The 24,206-nt window shown below is 48.1% G+C and overlaps 1 protein-coding gene across 6 annotated transcripts in view; it reads left to right on the plus strand.

Annotated features, from left to right (window-relative positions):
- Positions 1 to 24,206, plus strand: part of TANC1 (tetratricopeptide repeat, ankyrin repeat and coiled-coil containing 1) — a 237,416-nt gene that overhangs the window by 198,138 nt on the left and 15,072 nt on the right. For all 6 annotated transcript variants that reach the window (XM_082464864.1, XM_082464866.1, XM_082464865.1 and 3 more), the window contains 3 exons: positions 5,441 to 5,677; positions 7,505 to 7,690; positions 10,133 to 10,211. In XM_082464864.1, coding sequence (XP_082320990.1) covers positions 5,441 to 5,677; positions 7,505 to 7,690; positions 10,133 to 10,211 — 502 coding nt within the window. The remainder of the gene's footprint in view (positions 1 to 5,440; positions 5,678 to 7,504; positions 7,691 to 10,132; positions 10,212 to 24,206) is intronic.

Consider the following 24,206-nt stretch of genomic DNA (forward strand, 5'->3'; position numbering starts at 1 on the left):
ATTTAAAATTATGCATGCAATTAAGGAATTTTTTTAGAGAGTATTAAATGTTGTCATTACAGGAAGGGATGTCATTTTGAGCAATAATTGTAGTTTGCTACTTTGGTCCATTACAGCGACTTGCTCCCGAATGATTACTTGGTAGATGAATTTTAATTTTGGTGGCATGCCTGTGATGTCTAACAATGTGATCTCCCGTTGCCGGGCCAGGCTCATGCCAGCCCGGGCCCTGGCTGGCCCACTGGGGTGCTTGCCGCCAGTGCCTGCAGGCTCCCGTCCGGCTGGTTGTTTTGCTCACATAGTCCCATGGGACCGGGTGCCAGCCACAGGCTCCCGAAGGCTGTGCGCTCGAGAGAATTAAGGTTGTGATTCTTCTCTCAGCTGGAGCTGGGGCCGCAGGGGAGGAGCCAGGAGCTAGGCGTGGGCTTTGGCCTAACTTCCCTGGCTCAGAGGATCCAGTCATATTCTGCATAACTGCTAGGCAGCACATATTTACACCAGTTGTATTGATGAGAACCTCCAACATACTTAATGAGAAAACTGAGCTTCCCACTTTACGACCCTGCTGGACAGTGCCCCTTCTGTTCCTCAGGATCACATCATTTTTGCCTACCCCCCCAGCCCCTTTTTTATTTTCTTGTATTCATCAAATCCAGAAGTATACAGGTAATATTGCCATTTCCAGGTGTTATCCAGGGAGAGCTTCATGGTGCTGATGACCAGACCATTTCCATGTGATTGGGAGAAAATGTACAGGAAGAACCATTTAAAACCCCTTCCTCGAAGGCGGAGTAATCTTAGCCAGAGCTGCTGCTTTGGATGCTGGACTGCTCTGTGATAGTAATTAGCATTGTGCCCAGGGCTAATTGGCGGCTTATCTGCTCTGAGCCTCAGTTTTCTCACCTGTAAAATGAAGGTAACAAAAGAACCTGCATCACAGAGTGATGGGAAACCTCATTGAGATGTTAAAGCTCTTGGGAAAATACTTGGCATTTATTATATGGTCAAGTGAGTCATTTTTATTTGTATTTCACCTTCTTTCTGGAAACTGAGATTCTAGTGTAAGCACCTGAGAACTTGTGAGTGTGCAGGTTGGTGGTGGTGAAGGGGAGCTGCCCGTCATGAGGCATTAATGGGTCCACCTCTGCCCTCAAATAAGCATGAGGTCTCCCTGCTGCTCTGTGCTGGTGAGCAGCCCAGGCGGGCCAGACCCTCCGGGTCGCCAGGTTCCTGGGGCAGAGCGCCCTCCTGTGCCTTGCAGGGGTCAGGGACTAGGGCCCTTGTCTCTTCTAAAGATTCCATCAAAGGTGATTGTAACAATAGCAAGTAATATTTATTTAGCACTTACAGGATGCTGAGGGCTGTGCTAAGTGCTTTGTGTGTGTGGCACGTTCCTTTTTAATCTTCACAACAACCCAAGGAGGTGAAACTGTATTTATCTCCACCTTTCAGGTGAGGAAACTGAGGGTGAGGGCAGTGATAGGGTGACGCAGATCCCACAGCGGGGAAGGGTGCCTGCCGCCGAGCAAGCCCACGCTCCTTCCGCAGGTGCGCTCTGCACCTGACATGTTTACAGCCATGGCTGCCAGCTGGAACCACTCGGGAGCCCCGGGCCCTAGCCAAGTCAGAATCTCCAAGGGTGGGGCTGAGGCTTTGGAAACTTGCAAGCTCCCAGGTGATTTCACTGTGCAGCGAGGTTAAGAAACATGGGTTCGGGGTAGATCCACAGACTGATTGGGGGGTAAGTGGTAAAAATACCCGCAGTGTTGCACCAACAAACTAAATGTCTTTCCGAAGAAGCAGATAGAGAACTGATAACAAATACCTTTAGGAAAGCTCTGCCCCTAAGCACATACCTTCCATAAGAATTTTCTTATAAAGTATTCAGGAAGACAGCACTGAAACAACACCTTCCAGCATTCTTAGGAAAGAGTTTCTGTCCAGTAGAAACATGGGGTGGTGTACTGTCATTTTCTTAGGAGGCACTTGAATCACGGAGAGGTTGAGTAATTTTCTGAAAATCACACAGCAAGTTAGTTAAGAGGCTGATTGGGAACTCAGACTATTTAATTCATCATCTTTTTCTCTTAGGCTCATGAATCTAAAGAGGGAATGGGATTGGTGGGAGAGGGGAGAGAGAGGGTAGCTGGCTGTCAAAGTCACCCTGGGAATTTACAAACAATTCCTGCCTGTCCTTCGGTGACCAGAGTCCGATGTGCCCCTCAGTGATGTTATGTGTGCTTTGAAAAAGCTGCTAGGGTTCTTCCGTAATTCCTCTTGCCTAAGAACTGATTTCCTAGGCCTTGATAAAATCCCCACCTGTGTCAGCAACACTGTCTTATTCCTGCTATGCTGTTGGCGGTTACTTGAAGGAAAATAATTTTCTCAAAAACCCTTACTTTTGTTGAGAACTTACACTTTTAAAATTCTTTCACATCCTATTTGAGTCTGTGCTGTTTTTAAGAGCAAACCTACGTAGGGTGGTAGAGCAAGCTTGGCAGGGATGAGTTTGCCCGAGGTTGAGCGTCGCATGGCACTGTTGGGGCAGGGACAGCGCTCCTGGTTTCTCCTCCCTGTTTTTTCTGCCCTTCCATCCTCACGTGCTGGTTTGTTGCAGGAGGCTGGGTTGGTGCTGACCCAGGTGGGGTTGAAAGATGGTCCCCCTGATTGGGTGAATGACGAGGCGGGTGCTGGTCACTTGGGTACAAGCTGTCCTTCCTTCCTTTTTTTTTTAACTGAAGTATGGTTGATTTACAATGTTGTGTTAGTTTCAGGTGTACAGCAAAGTGATTCAGTTTATTTTTATATATATATATATATATATATATATAAATAATTTTTTAGATTCTTCTCCCTTATAGGTTATTACAAAATATTGAGTGTTGTTCCCTGTGCTATACAGTAGGACCTTGTTGATTATTTTATATATGGTAGTGTATATGTGTTAATCCCAAACTCCTAATTTATCCCTCCCCCCAACTTCAAGCGGTCCTTCCTTAAATGTAAGTGATGGTCCTAATGGCAGGAAGGAACTGACTCGTGGGCCATCCTCACCCATAAAGGGGCTTTGTTTACCTCTCTTCTCTGTGAACTTCTGTGTCTTAGAACCAGTATCTTGTGCCATGGGCCGAGCCGGGAAATGGAGTGTGCAGAGTAGATGGCCATGCACGGGGTCGGCCTGTGTGTGTGTGTGTTGGGGGGGCGTGTGCATGGGGAGGGCTGGGAGCATTCTGTATAGGATGGGGGGACTTCTCCCTGGTGTCCTGGCATTGAAGCAGGGACCCATAGGAAGTGATCCTTTGTCATCTATAGCTATGGAAAAGGGTATTTATTCCTGGCAGAGGGAACTATACGAGGAAGAGGGAAAGACCAGGAGGCCAGGGCCTGCTTGCCATTGTTATAGGACAAGCGTTAGACCCAGCATGGTCACGGTGCAGGGAAGTGAGGGTAAGGGTGCTGGGAGAGGAGGTCAGAGAAGGAGCTGAAGGGCTGGGTCACCCGGGGTTCAAGCTTCAGTGGCGACCCAGACCACTTCAGGTTTTACACTTTGGGTTCTAACCTGTCTGTATGCTGTCTCACTCTTCTGAGGTGTGGTGTCACCACCAGAATAATAATTTCTATCACTTTGTAAATATTCTGTCAGCTACTCTTGTGGACACCATATCATTGAAATACCTTGAATTTTGTGTGTTTTGTCATCTTTCTGTATCTTTTAATGATCCCATGTGTCTCCGGTCAAATAAGAGACCCAGTCTGTGTGGTTTTTACACCTAATGGGCAGCCCGGAAGTGGCCAGGGTCTGTCGGGAGTGATTGATGTCGATCCGGGACCATTGAAGGGAACTGTTAGAAGAAACGCAGTGGGCATCTTAATAGGTGTTTAAAAGAGTGTCATTTTTCCAATGACCTGGAGATTTCAAGAAGATATTAGTATAGCTAAAATTTGCATAAGGTATTCTGTGATTTTATTTTAAAACCTATAGATAACAAACTTCCCTTGATATCTGGGTCCAAGGAGTTAAGTGGGTGGTGGATGTAGTAAGTAGTAGAAAAAGCCGGTGACTTTCTATGAGTCTTGTGCTGCTGACAGCCCCAAGCATGTGAACATTTTCACGTGTTCTGCTTTTTCTTGAAGGTACAATTCCTTGTAAAGAAAAGAGAGTATTTGCGTTCACTTTTGGCTTTATTATCTCACTGTTAATTATTTAATCCTGTGATGATTATTTCATTGCCCCCCAAAATGAATTTTCTGTTTTTATTTGGATCAAACAGTGGTTTTCAAAGTGTGGTCCCCAGGGACTTTGCTGGTGGCGCAGTGGTTAGGAATCCGCCTGCCAACTCAGGGGACACGGGTTTGAGCCCTGGTCCGGGAAGATCCCACATGCCGCGGAGCAACTAAGCCCGTGAGCCACAACTACTGAGCCTGCGCTCCGCAACAAGAGAAGCTACCGTAATGAGAAACACGCACACCGCAACAAAGAGTAGCCCCCCGCTCGCCGCAACTAGAGAAAGCCCCTTCCCAGCAATGACGACCCAATGCAGCCAAAAATAAATAAATTAAATTAATTAAAAAAAAAAAAAGTGTGGTCCCCAGACCAACAGCATCAGTATCACCTGGGGGGAATTCATTAAAAAGGCACATTCTCAGGCCCTACCCCAGGCCTACTGAATACAGAGGTCTGATTCCAGAGAATGTGCATTTCTAAATTTTTAACTGTGATTTAAAAAAACATAAAATAAAATGTACCATCTTAACTATTTTTAAGGACAGAATTCAGTAGTGTTAAATATTTTCACATTATTGTACAGTAGGTCTCCAGAATAAAACTAAATCTCCATACCTATTAAACAATTCTCGTTTCCCCCTTTTCCCAGCCCCTGGCAGCCACCATTTTACTTTCTGTCTCTATGAATTTGACTACTTTATGTCCCTCGTATAAGTGGAATCATATAGTATTTGTCTCTTTGTGGCTGGCTTAGTTCACTTAGCCTCATGTTCTCAAGGTTCATCTGTGCTGTGGCATGTAACAGGATTTCCTTCCTTTTAAAGGCTGAGTGATTTTCCACTGTATGTATTTACATACCACTTTTTTCCATTCATCTGTTGACCTTTTAGTTCACCTGTATCTCTTGGCTATTGTGAATAGTGCTTCCGTAACACAGCAGTGCAGATACCAACATCCTGATTTCATTTCCTTTGGATATGTACCCAGAGCGGGGTTGCTGGATCTTAAGAAACCTCCACACTGTTTTCTGTGGCAGCTGTGTCATTTTACATTCCCACCAGCAAGAATGTCCATTTTCAGTGCATGTGCAGGTCATACTGGTGCACACTCAGGTTTGAGAACCACTGGATCAAGAATACCACCCTTCTCCACCGATGTCGTTGTGACTGACATCTACGTGAGAAATTAATCTTGTTGGGGGACATTCTCCAACAGGTGAGCCGTCTCTTAATTTTGGGAGGGGCCAACGTGAACTACAGGACCGAAGTGTTAAATAACGCCCCGATCCTGTGCGTCCAGTCTCACCTCGGCCACGAGGAGGTGGTCACTCTGCTCCTGGAATTTGGCGCCTGCCTGGACGGCACGTCGGAGAACGGCATGACTGCCCTCTGCTACGCGGCCGCTGCCGGCCACACGAAGCTGGTGTGTCTGCTGGCCAAGAAGGGGGCGAGGGTAAGCCGCAGCCTTCTCCAGCGGGGGAGGCAGGGGCGAAGGTGGGAGGGGTCTTCCATTGCTTGTAGAATTCTCATTTTCTGGGCCAAGCTCCCTTTGGTCTCTGCTTCGTCAAGTTGCAGTGAACAGAAATCACCACATAAACAGAAAAGGTGGAGCTACAGGCTCCAGACACTGTGTGATGTAGCCTGACGTGGGTGTGTGTGTCACCTCCGAGAAAGAGAGGGGCCGTGTGTTTTGTTCGAAGCTCTTACTCTGCTTAATCCTGACCACCAGCAGCCTGAGTAAGGCCATCCTTTCAAAAGCCTGCGGGTGTTGCCCTGGAACTTATCACAGAATTTAACACAGCACTGGATTGGTTGAAAAGATATAAATGTTTGATTTTTTTTCTCCTTTCTTCTTATTCCGTTTCATGTCTTTTTTTTTTAAATAAATAAATAAATAAATAAAATGAGTTCTGTGGGTCTTGGAAGGCATGTGCTTAAGCATATGGTTGCAGGAACACTAGAAGGCCCCAAATCCTCATTTCTCCAGCTGCCAGCTGGGACGTTGGGCAAGTTGTTAAGCCTGTGTGCCTCAGGCTTCTCATCTGTAAAATGGGCATAACAACAGGACCTACCACAGGGCTGTTGTGTGAGCATAAGTAAATCAATATATTAACAATACGAAGTAACTATGTTGTTAACGGGTTACTCGAGGACTATCAATGTTAAGAGATTAAGTGAGAACAGTGCCAAGTTCACAGTAAACTCTGTTTAGGTTTATTATAAGCACTTCATTGGGGAAGGGAGAAGGTACTTTTGAACAACAGTAGAAGTAAATCACTGATATTTGTCTTTCTTCTTTATAGTTAGGATCCTTAAAGTTCAACGAGAAGACATGAGGCTTATAGTAACTATGGGAGTCTTTTTGGTTTTTTCTCTCAAAAATAAAGCATTTGGGACAGGTCACCCTTAGCTCGTGGAAGAAGGGAAATGTTGCTGTTAAGCCTTCCCAGTGGGTTCATTACTGCTCATCACCACACCTCCATTTCCACTTCCGAATCGTGGCTGGGCTTTATCCGGAGGCTAGCTGAAGGCTCTGTAGGAGGGGATGGCTTGTGTAGTGGCTCTTGCAAAAAAAGCCTCTGGGTTGAGGTGTAGAGCATCCTCAGAATTTGCAAGCAGGGCTGGACCCTGAATCCTCTTCCAGCCCGATATTTCCAGGCTTAGACAGGGAATGATGTGTTGTCTGCTGCCTTTTGCCCCATTAGGGGGTTTGCAGCACTTGGGTACTCCCCAGTTGTGGCTAGCCGGCCTTCCTGGCTTTGCGACCACACTTGGCATGCTGACACGTCCTGGGTCACCTGCCTTCCCCAATAAAATGCCACTTGGGGTCCCTTCCTGCTCTTCCTCGTTCAGAGCTGGGTTTTCCAGATCCCTTCCTTTCGCTGGCTTTCCTGTCTCAGTAAGCAAAGAACTGCTCTACTTCCCAAGTCATAGCTTGTCACAGCAGATTTAGAATACTCCGCCCAAGTTACCAAGGTTGGGGAGTATAGGTTTGGGTCTGTCCTCATACCTGCTTCCCGGAGAACTTGGAGCTCTGAGTCATTTGCGAGGAGGATGTCTTGTGATCACTAGTTGTACAGAGGGAACTCGAGGCTTGGAACAGTGCATTAATTACAACAGAGTAATTCAGCCGGAGACTCTGCAGAGAGACATACTGGGACATTATCCCCTTACATCTGCAGTGGGATGGGGTTTGTGCAGAGCATGTGTGGGGCACTGTGACAAAGTGATGCTAAACCATGACCTTCCTCTGCTCCTCCCCTCCCCCCCCCCCGCCCAGGTGGACCACTTGGATAAGAAAGGCCAGTGCGCGCTGGTCCACAGCGCACTGAGGGGCCACGGCGACATTCTCCGCTACCTGCTGACCTGTGAGTGGTCCGTGGGCCCACCCCAGCCAGGCGTGCTGAGGAAGAGCCAGGCCCTGCAGCAGGCACTGACAGCGGCCGCCAGCATGGGCCACAGCTCGGTGAGTGGGGCTGCCATGGCCCTTCCTGGGAAACTGGGAGCCCCGTGTAGCCCAGTGGGTCGGGCGTTCTGCATCCACCTTCTTCTGAGTTGCTAGCTTGTGATGCACCAAAGGAATGAAAGAAAATGAGGGTTTCACCACGTGTAAAGATCTTCTGTTGTTATCAAGCCTGTCGTGTGAGTGAAAACGCAGGGGAGTGCCCACCGTCTCAGGTGCTGGCCCTGTGGGGGCCGGCAGCTCGCACGTGGAGCCCCTCTGCGGTGTGCATTCTCTGCTCTTCCTTGTTTCTTCCCCTCTTCCTTCCTTGTTCTATTTTTACCCTCTAGCTCTGCTGTCTACCTTTTTCCCCTCTGATTCATTCTTTTGTCCTTGTGATCTTTTAACAGTAATCACATGGAATCCTAATTATAAACTAGTTCTTGAGTATTTGAAGGCTTTTTAAAAATAGAACTTAAGCGCTCTGGTAGCGTGAAAGAGTGCTTATCATTCGCAGTTCCTGCACTGAAGGAAAACTTCATGCTGTAGTTACACTGAGCACTTAACTTCTGGTAGGTGTCAGTATTCCTCGATTTGAAGATTTCATTGGCATCTCCTGACCCGTGTGTCTGTGAATTTAATAATATTTTACCCTCTCTCTCCGTGTATTTCTCACGCTGTATTACGTATCTTCAAGCAGTTATAGAGTTGCCAATGTTTGGTAAGATTCTTCCCCACAATAACTAAAACGTGAATTTGGTTGCAAAGCCAGCTGGCTGACTTTTAGCATTTAAAACACTAGAGCAGATACATGCACACACTGCTAGCTTATTGTTGGCATTTAAAACATCAAAAATATACATACACACTACTTCAGCCAACACAATATATTGCAATAAGTTGAATGCAGAAGCATATAAGAAAACGCAGCTGTCTTTTCTTAATACAGACATAAAAGAGAGTTACAAAAATGTGAAACGATGCCAGTCAAGTCAACTTATCTATATGTTTTAGCTTGGGAGAAAATACTCATTTCATAAAAATGAAAAAATACACATTTCATAAAAATGTGTTAAATGTTACCATGTGGTGGGTTTATTATAATTCCTTTAAAATAAAAATGTAAATAAATACTTTTATATACCCATATACATAGATTCACAGAGCGCGTTAAGTACACTTATTTCAATGTAGATGTTTTTCCTCTTTAAACTGTTCCCTAAATCTGTGTGGGTTCAGAATGTGCAAAATCATCTCAGGGAGCACAGGGAAGCCACAATGGACGTGACCTTGGTCTCAGCTCGTTTTAAAGCCGGCTGCGAGGAGCTGTGGAAAAGCAACTGCAGTACATCCAGTAACTGTTTCGTGGAAAAGGACAGGATTTGTTCACCAAAAGACTTGAAGGGTGTATTAGTTTCCTCATGCTGTTGTAACAAGTGTCCACAGACTTTAGTGTCTTAAAACAACCTGTTCTGGAGGTCAGAGGCTGAAATTAAGTTGGGTCAGGAAGCCAGTGTTCCTTCTGGCGGCTCCAGAGGAGAGTCTCTCTGTTTTCTCCAGCTTCTAGAAGCCACCTTCATTCCTTGGCGTGTGACCCTGCCTCTGTCTTCAGAGTGTGCCACTCTGACTGAGGCTCCTGTCTCCTGACCTCTCCTTCCTCTGACCTCGGTTGCTCCTGTCCCTCTTATAAACAGCTGTGTTCTTATCAAGTGTAGATCAAATATACACCCGGATAATTCAGGATAATCGTCCCATTTCAAGATTCGTAATCACATCCGCACATCCCCTCCTGCCATGTAAGGTAACATTCACGGGTTTTCAGGACTAGGATGTAGGGCCCTTTACTGGGAGTGGATTGAGAGACTGGAAAATGGCTTCGGCGAGCTCTCTGGTCACTGCCCACGAACGGGGTGGATGTGGGCTCTGGTTCGGGGCTCAGATACTTCTGTTTCCCCACGGGCCAGCACCCCTGCCTCCACACCTGTGACCCAGCCTGCTCTTTGACAGAGGGAAAGGAATAATGTTGTCAGTAGAGAAATTTGGAACAGCACTGTTTTATTTTACTGAAAAGGTATGTACATCACCTTGTTTTCCTTCCTTGTGAAAAAAGAGATTCACCATCTTCTGGCGATTTATGCAGCAACTGCACTGTGTATGATCTCCCCTGTCCTTTGTTGATTAGGCTGGCATATTTGGGTCATGTTGGAATTCATTAGAATTCTGAGTACCTAGTAATCCTGAACAATGTTGCCGAAATTCACTGTCTTTTGTTCTTTTCCTTCTCAAAGCGAAAATGTGAATAGCATATGAATTATGCTGGAAAACCGTTTTCATTATGTTTTCTCTCCTTGTGCAGCATAAGATAATCATGGTTAAAAAACAACACACTCTCTCCTTGGATACATAGGATACAATAAGCACGTATGGCTTTGAGAACTCATTAAATCACCTTGCCACTTCTGACAGGTGGTCCAGTGCTTGCTGGGACTGGAAAAGGAACATGAAATAGACATCAATGGCACCGACACACTGTGGGGAGAAACAGGTAATTATGGTTCCACTGTTTGTAGTTGGGGCCAAGTAGCTTCCTGACGTTTTAGCCCGCATTTTGGCCTAATTGTCTTAAGAATGACTTGGGATGCATCTAGTCCTATTGTTATTTTATCACAAGGCATTTGAAGTTAAGAGCTTTTAAAACTTCCCAAATGGCTAGTAAAACTTTTCTGGAAGCAAGTGCAATTTGAATCATTTTGGATTTACCAGCAGTTTCTGTGCATGTGATGAATGTCAGCTAGAAATACCCAAATAAGGTAGTGGTTTCTGCTTTGCTGAGTTTTCTCATCTCCTAACCAATCTGGTCTTCCTGTGACCCGTGCAGAGTGAGCAGAGTGGGAACTTCCAGCCCCATGTTCAGGTGAATCAAAGGTGCTCAGCAAGGAAGGCTCTGGCCTGCCTTCTGGAAGGAGAGTAGGACTCAGTCCCTATGGAGCCTGCTTAAAATACTGAATACCAGCTAACAAGTCAGTTTCCGAGGGTGTGCGGGTGTGTGTTGAGCTGTAGTGGAGGAAGGAAGCCTGGGGCGAGTACATCTGAGTTCGATACTTGTCAGATTAATATAAATAATACTGCTTTGAAATTTTCCATTCGACTGAATGGGTATTAGAAATGTAAGACTTTGTTAGCAGTTGTTGTTTAATAGATGTAACCAGAGGTGTTTAATATGCATTTCCAGGCTGTGTCCTGTGTATATACATAGTGTATATGACTTCAGTGTCTCCTGCAGAGATTTATTTCCAAATGCTTCTCACTTATTTCCTAACAAGCCAAATGGTAGTGTGTAGAGTGCATCAGCTAATTCATACTTATTAGGAAAAGCCTCAGAGTTTCCTGGTGGGTATCACAGGTGCTCACCCCCCAACCCATGGTTGCCATCATGCACACGCGTGGGGCTTACAGTTGCTAGTTGTGGTGATGTGGGCCATGGGGGTCCCGGCGGGAGAAGAGGTGGCATGACCCGGGGTTCAGCGAGAGCGCAGGACCCCTAGACGGGATTGGATTATGCTTGGGGTACACGTGTGTGGATGTAAATACTGGCCTTAATTCCTTCTGGAGTCTTTCCCCCACCCATTTCTCTGTACCACAGTACGGGCTGCTCTGTAATTTGATAAAAGGAAAGCTGCTACCACTTCCTATTGGGTTGCAGGCAGCAGGACAGCTGGGCAGGTTAGCACGTGACTTTCTTTGTGCTTAGCCAGAAGGTCCGAATCCCTGCCTTCCGTTGCCTGGTTATCAACTTCGGGCAGGTAACTTTGCCTCCTTGTCAAAGGAGGTAAATAAGTTTTTCTAGGATTGCAGTGAAGACTAAATGAGATGAGATAATCTTGGCCAAATGTTCCCAATGATCAGAACCCCTGGGGCAGTTGAGCCTAGAAATTCTGATTCATTAGGTCTAGGGTGAGTCCAAGACTCTCCTTTCCTAACAGGGCACCCAGGTGGTTTCGTGGCTTCAGGACAAATAGAGCAGCTCTGTGAGAAGCTGTCTAAAGTGCCGGCCTTGCAGTGCCAGTAATGAGAGGAGCTGGTGGTGGTAATGATGAGGGCCAGTGCTAGTAGTAGTACAGTGACAGCCCTCACGTAGCTCAAATAAGAATCTCCAATCTTTAATATTAGAGTTGAGTTTTCTTTCTGGAAGAAAAAGTCCAGAGAAGCAGAGAAGGGCTCCATCGGAGGGCTCTGTGTGAGCAGTTTGTTTTGTCTCGAGATGACGAGTCCTGAGTTTCAGTAACCACCTCCTTCCCTTCCCCCTTGAGAATCTGCTAGGTTGCAGGCTAAAGAAGCATGTAAGAGAAACTACAGACGCCCATCAGCCTCGATGAAAGGATGAGTAATAGTTCAGCCTCTCCCTTCCAAAGCCTCATGCATAACCTTCAGACCACTTTGCAGCCTGAGAAGCAGGTCACATCTTCCCTCAGCAGGCATTAAGCGTGAATTAACTCAGGCAGGCGTTTGAGAGACTTTTGAAAAAATTTAAACCAAGAGAAAGCTAAGCACTATTTCTCAGGCTTAGAGGCCCCAGCAGTGCTCTGTGGCTGCATGTCAGTAAAACTAATCTTGCCTGCTCCACGTTTTTCTATCTGATACCTTTCTCCTGTGTTCTTTCAAAAATGTCCACCAGTGTCTGCTACCACAAACCCTCCTGATTTCCAGGTCTGTGGTTGTCAGAGGAATACTTTGAAATCTTGAGGAGGAGGTTTTATTTATTTATTTTTAATTAATTTATTTATTTAGGCTGCACTGGGTCTTCGTTGCTGCACACGGGCTTTCTCTAGTTGCGGCGAGCGGGGGCTATTCTTCGTTGCGGTGCGCGGGCTTCTCATTGTGGTGGCTTCTCTTGTTGCGGAGCACGGGCTCTAGGCACGCGGGCTTCAGTAGTTGTGGCATGTGGGCTCTAGAGCGCAGGCTCAGTAGTTGTGGCTCGTGGGCTCTAGAGCGCAGGCTCAGTAGCTGTGGCTCACGGGCTTAGTTGCTCCGCGGCATGTGGGATCTTCCCGGACCAGGGCTCGAACCCGTGTCCCCTGCATTGGCAGGCAGATTCTTAACCACTGTGCCACCAGGGAAGCCCGAGGAGGAGGTTTTAGATGAGAAAACATCTGCAAATATGGGGCTTTGCACGAGTGTCTACTGCACTGCCCAGGTTGTGAGGTCTGTGTTTGGGATTTGGCCACACAGGGTCCACATTACCTGACCCCACGTGCCGTCTGGAAGAGAAGGCCCCGGTGCGGATGACAGCCTGAGGGGATGGGTCAGCTCATCGTCCTTGTTCTCGCCAAGCCGCCGGCTGGTGGGTCCCCAGCAGCTGCTCTGTGCGCTCTTTCTAATTGCTAGGGACCCTCAGAGTGAAAGCGATAGTTTTGCTTCCTGGTTTGTTTGATCCTCTTTCCTGGGTGTGGTCAGTGATGCTTTGTGTCTAAAACACTCTAGGATGGAGCTTGTCTGTCTCCAACCACAGTGAGGGGGTAGGATCCCAAGAGTGATCGTGTCTGGGGTGTGGGCAGGTGATGGGACAACCAGACTCTGTGTCAATAATGCAGTTCCTTATTTCTGTTTGACCCTTGTGTGAGTTCCTACAAGTCTGTTCAGTGTAGGTTAGCTATGAACAGCTTGGCTTTAAAATGCCAGCTGATGGGGCTCCAAGAGAGGGTCTCCGGGGTGTGTTCTTGGCTCACCTGCCCATCTTTGAAGGGCCCGTTGGTTTCTGTGCCGTGCCACGCCGCCCTGTTTGGAGCACAGCTACCCGCCCATCTGTCCTATCCCCGCCCCGTCCAGGAGGTGGGAGCGCTAAATCGGTGCACAAAGTCCTCCTCCACTTTTCTGCCGGAGGGACCCTTGCCATCCCGGGGGAGCTTTCGTGCCTGTTGCCGACTGGAAGCAGCAGGTCATCGGTGAGAGATAATGACGGCGGACAGCCGGGGAGGAGGGAGCACAGGGGGCGCAGCCCCACGGGAGGCCCCCTGTCACCCAGGCCCATCCGCGTGGAGGTGATGGCAGTAGGCTCAGTTGTGTGCCTTCAGTGCCCTGAGCGTCTCCCTGCTGGTGACCTGGAGTCACCAAACAGTGTCCCGAAAGGGGGTGGCTCCTGCCTTAGGTATAAAGAGACAAGACAGTGTATAGAGTAGATTTTTAAGACGTTCATCTAAAATGGGAACAATGTTTACTTTGGGGTTTATTGCAGTAAACTCAGAGTTTAAAGAAAAGTTGCAGAATACAGATGTGCCTTGGCGATATATGGTGACTTTGGTTCCAGACCGCTGTAATAAAGTGAATGGCACAGTAAATGTGAGTCACACAAATTTTTTGGTTTCCCAGCGCATGTAAGTTATGTTTACACTGTACTGTAGTCTGTTAAGTGTGTAATAGCTTTACGTCTTTAAAAAACATATATACCTTAATTTAAAAATACTTTATTGCTAAAGAATGCTCACCATCATCTGAGCCTTCGGTGTGTTGTAATCTTTTTGCAATAATAACATCAAAGATCACTGATCACAGATCACCATAATGAGTATATAAAAATAATGAAAAAATTTTAAATACTGCAAGAATTACCAAAACATGACACCGAGGCAAAGTGAGCAAAGGCAATATCTGCAAAGTGCAATTAAATGAGTTATGCCTGTATCTCTACTGGTTTTGGAGAGCAGAGGGCCTAATTTATTTAAGTTTCCTTTTCCACCAGCATTTGGAGCCATTTGCTTTTTACGTCTGTTTGATGTCTAGATCCAGCCCTTCAAAAATCAGTCCTGTAGCTCTTCAGCGCTTCTCCTCGGGCTCACGCAGTTGAAGGAGTGTGACACTCAGGTGGAGGGGGTGGCGTAAGGAGAAAGCTCGGAGCTACTGCGCAGTGGGCTTGGGGTGCATCTCCGCCAAGCAGCTCCGCCCGCGAGGCAGCCGAGACCCTTTGCTCGTGACGTTCACACTCTTGGTCGGACAGCCTTGATCCCATGGTCTCCGGGCAGACTGAACCATGACAAGAACGCATCAGATGCTTTGTGTTATCTCTGTTTCAGGCATTCCACAGCCATGACAAGCAAGTACTGGCTCCCACGAAGTCTTGACCTAACCGAGTTACTGTTTCCTTGTCAGTGTGTGATGGGAGTCTGCCCAAACTGAAATGATCAGAAATGCTTAACTGGTGACCTCATGGTGTTGTGAATTGTCAGAGGAACTGTGCTTCCAAACTCTAGGCCACTCTCAAGTCTGTGAGCCTGTTGTCTGTCTCTGGGCAGAACTTCACGCTCTTTACAGGGGCATAAAGGCCCTTCTGTTTCAGCAAGTTTGCCTGTCTTGTAAGCAAAGCCTTCCCAGCCCCGGTCCCTTGGGGTCACCTTGCAGTTCCCTTCGCAGTACTTACGACTGATAAATTCGATTGTTGGTGTTGCTTATTTGATGAAAGCTTGTCGTCCCCAAATTGTGGGCTTCAGGAGGGCAGAACTTTCCAGGTCTCTTGTGCTCATCTCTGTGTGTGGTCACTGTGTCTGGTCTCGTGTTGTCCAGTAGAACTTTCTGTGGTGGTGGAAATGCTTGCTTTCTGTGCTGTCCAGCCAGGTAGCCACTAGCCACTGATCTTGCCTGGTGCTTGTCACATAGCTGTTGAATGAGCAGACCAGCGGGTTTAGAGAAAACACAGCTAGGTAACTTTTAGGGTAGGTGACACTCACTTTGCAGAATAATTTGGGAGAAATTGTGTTGTTGGAGGGGAGAGGTAAGGAGCCCAGTTGCTCGTCGGGACCCAGTCCTCTGGTGTCTTCGTGTCTGTCGTTGCGCAGGTCACGTCCTGCTGGATTCCAGGCTGGCTGAGATGCCTTCGTCCCAGTCAGCAGTGTGGCTGGGTGCTGGGTTACATCTTTTGGGACACCCAGCTATTAGCAGCCACACGTGGTGTGGGCACGGCTGACAGGCCAGGATGGACCGTGCCAGCCCCATCTGTGTGTCCATAACGTCTCCCTCCCTGCGTCACCCGCCCGACTGCCCACTGCCCCGATGTGCCGCGCCCTCACACTGTTGTTCCTCGGAAATCCTTCTCGCTGCTTCACAGCTGGTCTGCGGCAGGCCTGGAGCCGCGGGCTCCACAAACGGACAGGACGCTGTCCCGCCTGTCATACGGCTGCTCCCAAGGGCTGCCCTTCCCTAATTTCTGACCTGAGAGGCCCCGTCAGAGGGAGGTAGACGTCTGGCGGAAATGTTTCACGCCAAGTGTTCTTTTATGTTGTCCGTGCTCTTTTAGTTGGTAAATACTTTCCAAAGAAGTTGAATCATTGGAAACACTATGTTTTTATTGCCAAAGCTGTTAACAACACCGTATTTTCCTCTCTTTCTAAGAGGGGCTGAAGTTTTCTCCGCAGTATTTAGCTGCGTGGCCCTCCATTATCATAGTTCGCACAGGCAGTTTAGGCCAGCGTGTACGCTGATCACAGGTCACTCTTCTCTAATTCTGCACGGAATGCTGAATGGGACTTGAGTCTCAGGCCCAGCCTGTCAGCTGGGGTGTGGGCCTTTCCAGGCCAGTCTTGGGGGAGGGGTCCTCGCATCTGTTTCCTTACGGGGCCAGGAAGCCAGGTAATGAGTTGTACTTCGTCCTTGAGGTCTTAAACGTTTCCCTCTCGTCTCCGTACAGCTGCTTCAGTTTCCACTCTGGGGGCTCTGCCTGTCCTTCTGGGAGTGAGATGTCTTTCTGCTCTCATTGCAGGGACCACGGGCAGCAGAGCTCATCACACCCAAAGCCACCCCAGAACTCGGTGCATGCATGCCAGGCGACAGGATGCCTTGTTGCTGATTTAAAAATAACCCTTTGTTTATTCAGACTTTACCTTAGGTTTTTTGGAGAGAGGAGGGCTATTGTTTGGTAAGAATTTAAAGAACGCTTGAGACTTACTGGATGGAGTTTGGCCTTCGCACAGGTTAGGTACATCTCAGGGCAGAATTCAGGTGAGAGACTGGAAAGAAAAGAATTGGTTTCTTGCTTGTTGGGGCATGTGGAGAATTTGTGTGAAGGAATTTACTTAATGTATCTTGTAGAGAAAAGCGAGTGACTTCTCTTGTACACTGAAGACACCCGATTTTTTTTTTTTTTTTTTTTAATTTATTTTTGGCTGTGTTGGGTCTTCGTTTCTGCGCGAGGGCTTTCTCTAGTTGCGGCAAGCGGGGGCCCACTCTTCATCGCGGTGCGCGGGCCTCTCACTGTCGCGGCCTCTCTTGTGGCGGAGCACAGGCTCCAGACGCGCAGGCTCAGTAGTTGTGGCTCACGGGCCCAGTTGCTCCGCAGCATGTGGGATCTTCCCAGACCAGGGCTCAAACCCGTGTCCCCTGCATTGGCAGGCGGACTCTCAACCGCTGCACCACCAGGGAAGCCCAAGACACCCGGTTTTTCTGGAGCTCCTGAGCCCCTCACCAGCACTGCTGTTGGGAAATCCTTGTCCAGGCCTTCCTTCCTCTGCTGGTGTTTGCTTTAGGAAAGTGCAGTAAGATTGTTGGAAATCCAGGTTTCTGTCAGTCCTAAACAAGGTAGAAGTTCTTGGTTGTCTTTTGAAAGCATGAAAGAGGGGTAACCCAGGACCTTAGAGGGTATGAGGGAGGGCACAACCCAGAATGGGGGCGGGGGAGAGGTGATCCAGGATCCTGGATGGAGGGGGCAGCCCAGGACCTAGGAAGGGAGGGGAAGGGTGGATAACCCAGAACCCTGCAGAGGATGGGAGGGGGGAGCTCTGGACCCTGAATGGAGGGGAACTGGGGAATAACCCAGGACGGTGCAAAGGGAGGGACAAAGTTGAGTAATGTAGGCACTGGGGAAGGGGGTGATGTAGGTACTGGGGGAGGGGGTAGCGCAGGCTCTGGAAGGAGGGAGATGGGCGTGGGGTCACCCTAACAATAGAGAGGATGTGGGGGGTAAGAACCAAAGGGACTGGGTTTGTCCACACCCTGCCCCCTTCCTGCTCTAGCAGACCCCTGGGGTTTGCCCCCACGTGGGTGTGTTCTGGAGACCTTTCCTCTGCTGAGAGGCCAGCAGGAATCAGCGGGCCTGTGCGTCCCTGTCCTACGGGGCAGGTGAGGGGCAAGGAGCGGGGGCCCGTAGAAACCCGCAGGGGCATTTCAGGTGTAGATGCACTGGTAGCTTGACTGCTTACCAAGACCCTGTGCTCCACCCTCATCTTACGGCTTTCGCTGTCCACAGAGGCCTTTGTTCTAGTGAGTTCCTTCCTATTCATTAAAAAAAACAAAAACAAAACTTGGGCTTTCAACATAAAATCATGTGCTCGTCTACATTTTGGTACCTTAGAGCATCTTTACCCACAAACACGGCTGCTTGTTCTTTTGGTCACTCCCTCCTAACAGGACTGCACATGGTTCACCTGCTCTCCCACGGAAAAATCATCCTTGATTCTTTCCAATTCTTCCCGCAATGATATTTGGATTCTCTTTTTTTGAGCCTGGATCTCAACTTGTGTAGGATGGTTTTGTCGAAACTGCCCCCCTTTTTACACTGACCCCTCACATGGGGTCCTGCCCATAACTCTGTTCTCCTCAGCCCACGCCCAGCCCTTTGAGGAGAGAAGAAGGAAGGAGCAGCATGTTGTACATGCTTTAAATAATTTGGTGTGTAAGAGGATCTGTCCAAAATGTGAGCATTCTCAGCACACTTTAGAAGTGACAGCTGGTCAAAGCTGTGATCTTCTGATGGATTTTTGGCACAAAGTCTGTATGAAACATGATTTATGTCATCCACATTTTAGGAAATTGTTTTTAAATTGAATTATGTTATTTATAGCACACATTATTCCTCAAAGGATTTGAAGAGGCTTACTTGCTTACTTGAATTAATACATATAAGAAAAGGGAAAAAAGTCAGGAATAGGACATGAGGAAGAGCAGGGATATTCCTGCCATAATGTCCTGAATGTTTACTAGGTCGAGCTACTGTTTTGGCCTTAGGATGCTGTGTGACCAGAGTTAGAAGGAAACATAGTCATTACAGATTATTCTTACTGTCTGTGGGAGAAAGCGTAACAGTTCTTCAGGAGAAGAAAAGTGTTTTCTAGTACGCTTGTTCTGAAACAACATTCATAGTCTGTTTGATTAGTTGGATATTTTTTTAAAGGAGACTTTTTAGGGGCAGAAGTGTGAGAATTAAGAACTCAGATTCCAGCCAGACTCCCTGACTTCAAATCCTATCCTCCCTCCCACTAGCTGTGTGACCTTAGGTGACTTGTTCAACTTCTCTGGACCATATTTTCCTCATCTGCAAAACCAGGATGAGTGGTACTTGCCCCGTAAAAGTTAGTTGTTGTTTTTTTTTGTTTGTTTTTTTTAAGATTTTTGATGTGGACCATTTTTAAAGTCTTTATTGAATTTGTTACAATATTGCTTCTGTTTTATGTTTTGGTTTTTTGGCCCCAAGGCATGTGATGTGGGATCTTAGCTCCCCAACCAGGGATCGAACCTGCACCCCCCTCATTGGAAGGCGAAGTCTTAACCACTGGACCGCCAGGGAAATCCCAGAAGTTAGTTGTATATTAAATTAATTTATGAATTTGAAGGGCCATGAAGCATCATGTAGGAAGCAGTTTACAAGTGTCAGAGTATATTATTAAAATATGTCAGGATCTTCCTGTTTTGCTTGTGAGAAGAGGTAAGCTCAAGGTCCTTCTGTTCTGCCATCTTGTCCAGTCATCTCACATTGCACTGTTTTCTTATCCTTCTTTATAAGTTCTAAAGACCTAGGATCCTTAGAATCACAAAGCATATCACTGAAAGAGACTAATAAGCTCATGGTATAAGTGCAGATAGTTGAGGTCCAAAGACATTTAATTGTTTCATCAAGGTTTCACAGTGAATGGGTGGCAGAACCAGGACCAAAACTCTCCGATAATCAGGATCTTCCTATTCTGATTGAGAGCATGCCTCCAGGTTCTTTCGGCTGCTTGGGTTTAATTTCTAACTGACACTGAATCAGCTTTATGATTCCGGGCAAATGATGTAACTGTTGTGACTCAGTTCCTTCACCTCAATAAAATGGACATCATAATCTTCTAATTCGAAGGATTCTTGTCAAGCTTAAATAAGAATTCACCCATAGTCTTTTGCCCAGAGCTCGGCAGCTCTAAGTGTTCAACAGATACGATATGCTGCGAAGGTTGTGATGAGCTGATTGTTGATATTAATTATTGTAATATATTTATGCTGTACCTTTGGCCTTGATAGAGCATTGAAATGAATGCTTAAGTGACAGAATCTTAGTTACTTTGCAATTCCTTTATGGATTTGAAGGATGGAAAAGAATTTTGGTCACGTGTGAAGTCCCATTTAGTGACAATTATGCATTTTATTTCTATAAAAAAATTCCTTGGTAATTTGAGGTTCATATTTAACCTGTGTACAGAGACTGACAGCATGTTTTCACTCTAGAACTGGTCACATGCCAGGGGTGTCTTGGTTCCTCAGATTTGGTTTCTGCCTTGCTTTGTAGGTAGTTCACTGGGAAATGGGCTGATTTGGTGGGGAAATCTCTATGTGTGGTTTGGCTGCTGCCTGTTGCCTTGTCACAGCGATTCCCTCTCCTTGACCCCAGCCCGGCCTGCAGCTGCAGGCCCTCCTGGGAGACTTAATGCCAAGCGCAGAATGACGAGGCAGGGTCAGAACAATAAGGAAGGTGTTCCAAACAGCCACTGGTGAGCTTCAGAGAGCTTTTGGGCAGAGCCGGCTTCCTGTTCGTAAGGTCACCCTCCCAGCACCGGGCGTCTGTCAAGGCTGGGGGTGCTGGAGGCTCCTGGGGGTTCGTCTCCCGGTGCAATGGCATTTTTCAGTGAGAGCAATCTTTGTTGTGTTTTATTTTATCCTTTGCATTGTTGAGGATTCAGATCTTTGCGGAGATGAAGAATTTATAGCTGTTGGAGAGTTTGTTCTTCTACTAGAAGCCCTCCCCTCCTTCAGCCAGGAAGGAAATACCTAACAAAGCAAGGCTATGATACTGGACTTTTATAAATCTCAGCGCTGTCCGTAGAAGGGGGAGGGGGAGGGGGTGTTGCCTGACTTCCCGGGGCGGGGACAGGGCGCTGCTTTCATTCAGAGGCCTTTGGGACCAGCCTCTCTGAGTGGCAGCCCTGCCCAGACCCAAAGGGCAGCAAAGCAAAACACAGGCCGACTAGCCTCTGGGGTGACAACTCCTCGTGAGGTTATTTGTTAAGTGCAGGGCGAGGGGCTGCCATTCCCAAAGAGGTTTAAAAAATTATAGAATCCCAAATTACATTCCAGCATTTAGATAAAATAGCTGAGAATTCCCCAGCATTCCACGTGCACTTTTTAACCTTTGTTCTTCTCCGGCCCAGGTTCTGTCTTCACTGCCTTTGTCGCATCTAATGGTTTCCATCTTGGTCGCAACTAGATGACATTTATGAGAACCCTGCTGCTTATTACTATTCATTTTCCACCCATTTCTGTAAAAGATGGGAAAAGGCAGCATGACAGGAAATAAATGACGCCAGTGAACACACGTATGGAAGCAGAGCAGAGCCACGCTGCCCACGACCCGGGCAGCCACCTGAGCCGGCAGGAAGCGCGCCTCTGCGGGTGCGCACTGTTCTGCCTCACGTGCTCGGCTGGGGCCTAGGAGGCTGGGCTGGCTCATCACCGTGTGGTGTATGAACAGGTCCCTGTCCAGAAGCAGGGACCGCCTGCGTGTACTCTGACCTGTCACCCTTTCCTGTAAGTCGGGAGAGAAGCATCTGGGCAGAGGGGTCGACAAGCCATTGTTGAAGCCCCCGGGCCTGCTGGCCTGGCCCAGGAACACATCCCTGTGTGCTTGAGGGACAGACCTGCCATAAAATATCACAAACAGCCCTGCTTATGGAATGACTGTGTTCCAGGCAAGTTGCCGTTGAGCTTTCGCAAATGACATCTTTGCCCAGAGAACTTTAGTTCTTAAAAGATTCCTGCAAATGATCCTTTTTACCAGGAACCATCTCTCACTGATGTTTTCAGTGAGGATGTCATATTGTTGAGGGTCAGTTGGGTTTTCTTAAAATGAACACCTGCCACGACAAACGTACTCACGCTCTGAAGACAGGAGACAGTACTGCCGAGGTAAAATTAATCAGAAAATGACACATGCCTTCGTGGGAATTTAATTACAAAAATGCCATCTTGTTGAGGATTTTGCAGTAGAAGAAGTTATGTTCAGTTTGAGTCCTAAGAAGCGCCATGAACTCAGGTTGATTTTTAGAGCTCCTGTTTCATACCAAGTCTTTTTTCTCCTTCCTCTCTGAACTCTGTTGGCCAGAAGCCAGGGCTTTGCCCTACTGCCAGGCGCTCTCTCCTCCTGTCTCCCCCCCACCCCCCGCCCCCCGCCTTCTCCTCCGGCCAGGCGGAGTGCGCTGACCCTTGTTAGGGGCTGGTGCTCTGCTCGGAGGACAGCCTTTTCAGCAGAATAGCTGAAATTCCTGAGCAGAGTTCTGTGGTTTTGTTTGTTTAAGCATCTGGTTGACTATTCTTCAGCCTCGCTTGTTTCCGAATATGGTATCCTTAAATCCTCGTGGCTGCTAGAACTTGAGATACACCCTTAGCCTCAGGGGTCCTGAGTGATGGCGCCAGAAAGATTCCCTCTGAGTAGAAAAAGGAAAACACAGGTCCTGTTGTTTGGGGCATCGGGTGAAAGCGAGAGCCTCATTAGGGAAGTGTGATCCCTTTTAGGCCAGCTGTGTGAGACTCCCAGCCTGTGCTGATAGGTGCTTTACCATCTCAAAAGAAAGCTGATCACCAAAAGTGCAGCCAGTCTGGCTGGAAGGGAGAAGGGAATCCAGCCCCGTCTCCAGGCCTGGGCGGCGCTCCCCTCCGACTGTCAGCTGTTCTAACTTCTGGCTCCTCTGGCACCTCCTTCAAACACAGGGCCCTATTTTTAGTGCCGGGCTGTCATTTTTGATGTGCTGTTGCAAAAAAAAATCAGTGGCAGCTGCAACAGAAATCCTGACTTAAAGGCCCCACTTATTAATGCGGATGAAACCTGTTTACCAAATAAAAGAGACTGGAATGTCATGGTGATCAGCTGCTTCGGACCTCGTCAGAAGGAAGAGCCTTGAGCTTATTACGTCCACGGTGTCCTGCCTGCGCCTGGCCACGTCCCCGCCTGCAGCGCCTGTGCCCGCTCCGTGCCACAGTCCGCTCCCGGCAGAGGAGGGGCTCCCTAATTGCAGGAAGGATGCAAAGGAGCCGCAGGCCCGGGGAGTGGCTCAGCGTCCAGATCTTCCATCTCACAAACCCCCCCGCTTTCAGGGACGTGGTGTTAGACCCATCCAGACAGTGTATAGAAAAGCACCCCACGGCCCACGTTACGTCAGAATCGTCAACATTCACGCCGTGGCAGGAACAGACCGTGATGGGCGTGCCCGGCAGCAGGACCAGGACCCGCTAGTGTAGAAGCTCACAGGACAGACAGGATCACTTGGCCACTGATGTTCAGACGTTTGGGGTATGGGAGCTCCCACCTCCAGCACAGTGCGTCAGTATATAAACCAATATCTAGTCTGTTTGCGGTATTTATTTGTAACTTATTTACAGGTGTAGATGTGCGATGGGTGACAACGCGCCTGTCTGTGTAACACGGATAGGAATGGCACCTGTGGTCGAGACCCGAGATAGCTTCCACTCCTTCTGTGGTTTGTACTGGTTGCCCTGTCTTGAGAAAATCAGTAAAGCGGATGTCGACTTCTTTGTCCCTGAGAGGGGAGATGAGGTCCAGGTGTCACGTTTATATCCTTTTGGCGTGTGCGGTCCTGGGAGTTAAACCATGGCTGGGCTGATGGAGCTGGAGTAGGCATGATGTCTGTCCTGAGAGGGGGTCTGGAGAGGACACAGGGCGTCTGCATTGCTGAGCCCCTGGCTCCCCGTCTCAGCGATGCCGGGAGGCCCAGGGTTCCCAGCGGAGCCGGCCCTGCCCTCTCGGAAAGGGGGCCACTGTGGGCCTGTCCTGAGACCGCCCAGCAGTGCTCAGTTCTGAGCTATCGCCCTGTGTGTTCTTCTGTGCTTTGCTTCTTGGGATCTCTGTTAAATTTGGGAGACGGACCCGTTGCGCTGCATTTAGCCGTGTGGTGTTTATTTGGTGGCCGTGCAGTGTTTGCACCATGACCTGTGGTCGGCTGTCCACAGCCAGCTGGGCTGCTCCAGCTCAGGCTGTCACAAGCACGCCTCCCCGTGTGCTCCAGGGGCATGTCCGGGCACCCAGCTACACCTGGGTTGCTGCGTGGAAGGATGTGTACGTCCTCAACCAGCAGTGGGTCCCGTTTCTCAATTACTTGGACTGCTAGTGAGGTTGGGCGCTTTTCGTAAGTTCGTTGGCCTTTGGACTTCACCTTTTGTGAAGGATCTATTCCTGTTGTCTTCCTAGTTTTCATACTGAGACGTCGGACTGATTTGGAGGGACGCTTACTTTATTCAGGAAGCCAGAAGTTTGAGGTGTGAGGTTGTATGTAGAGACGGAGTCGCCCTGGGACTCGAG

The sequence above is a fragment of the Balaenoptera physalus genome (assembly GCF_965194825.1).
Source record: "Balaenoptera physalus genome assembly, chromosome: 6".
NCBI classification, from domain to species: Eukaryota; Metazoa; Chordata; class Mammalia; order Artiodactyla; family Balaenopteridae; genus Balaenoptera; species Balaenoptera physalus.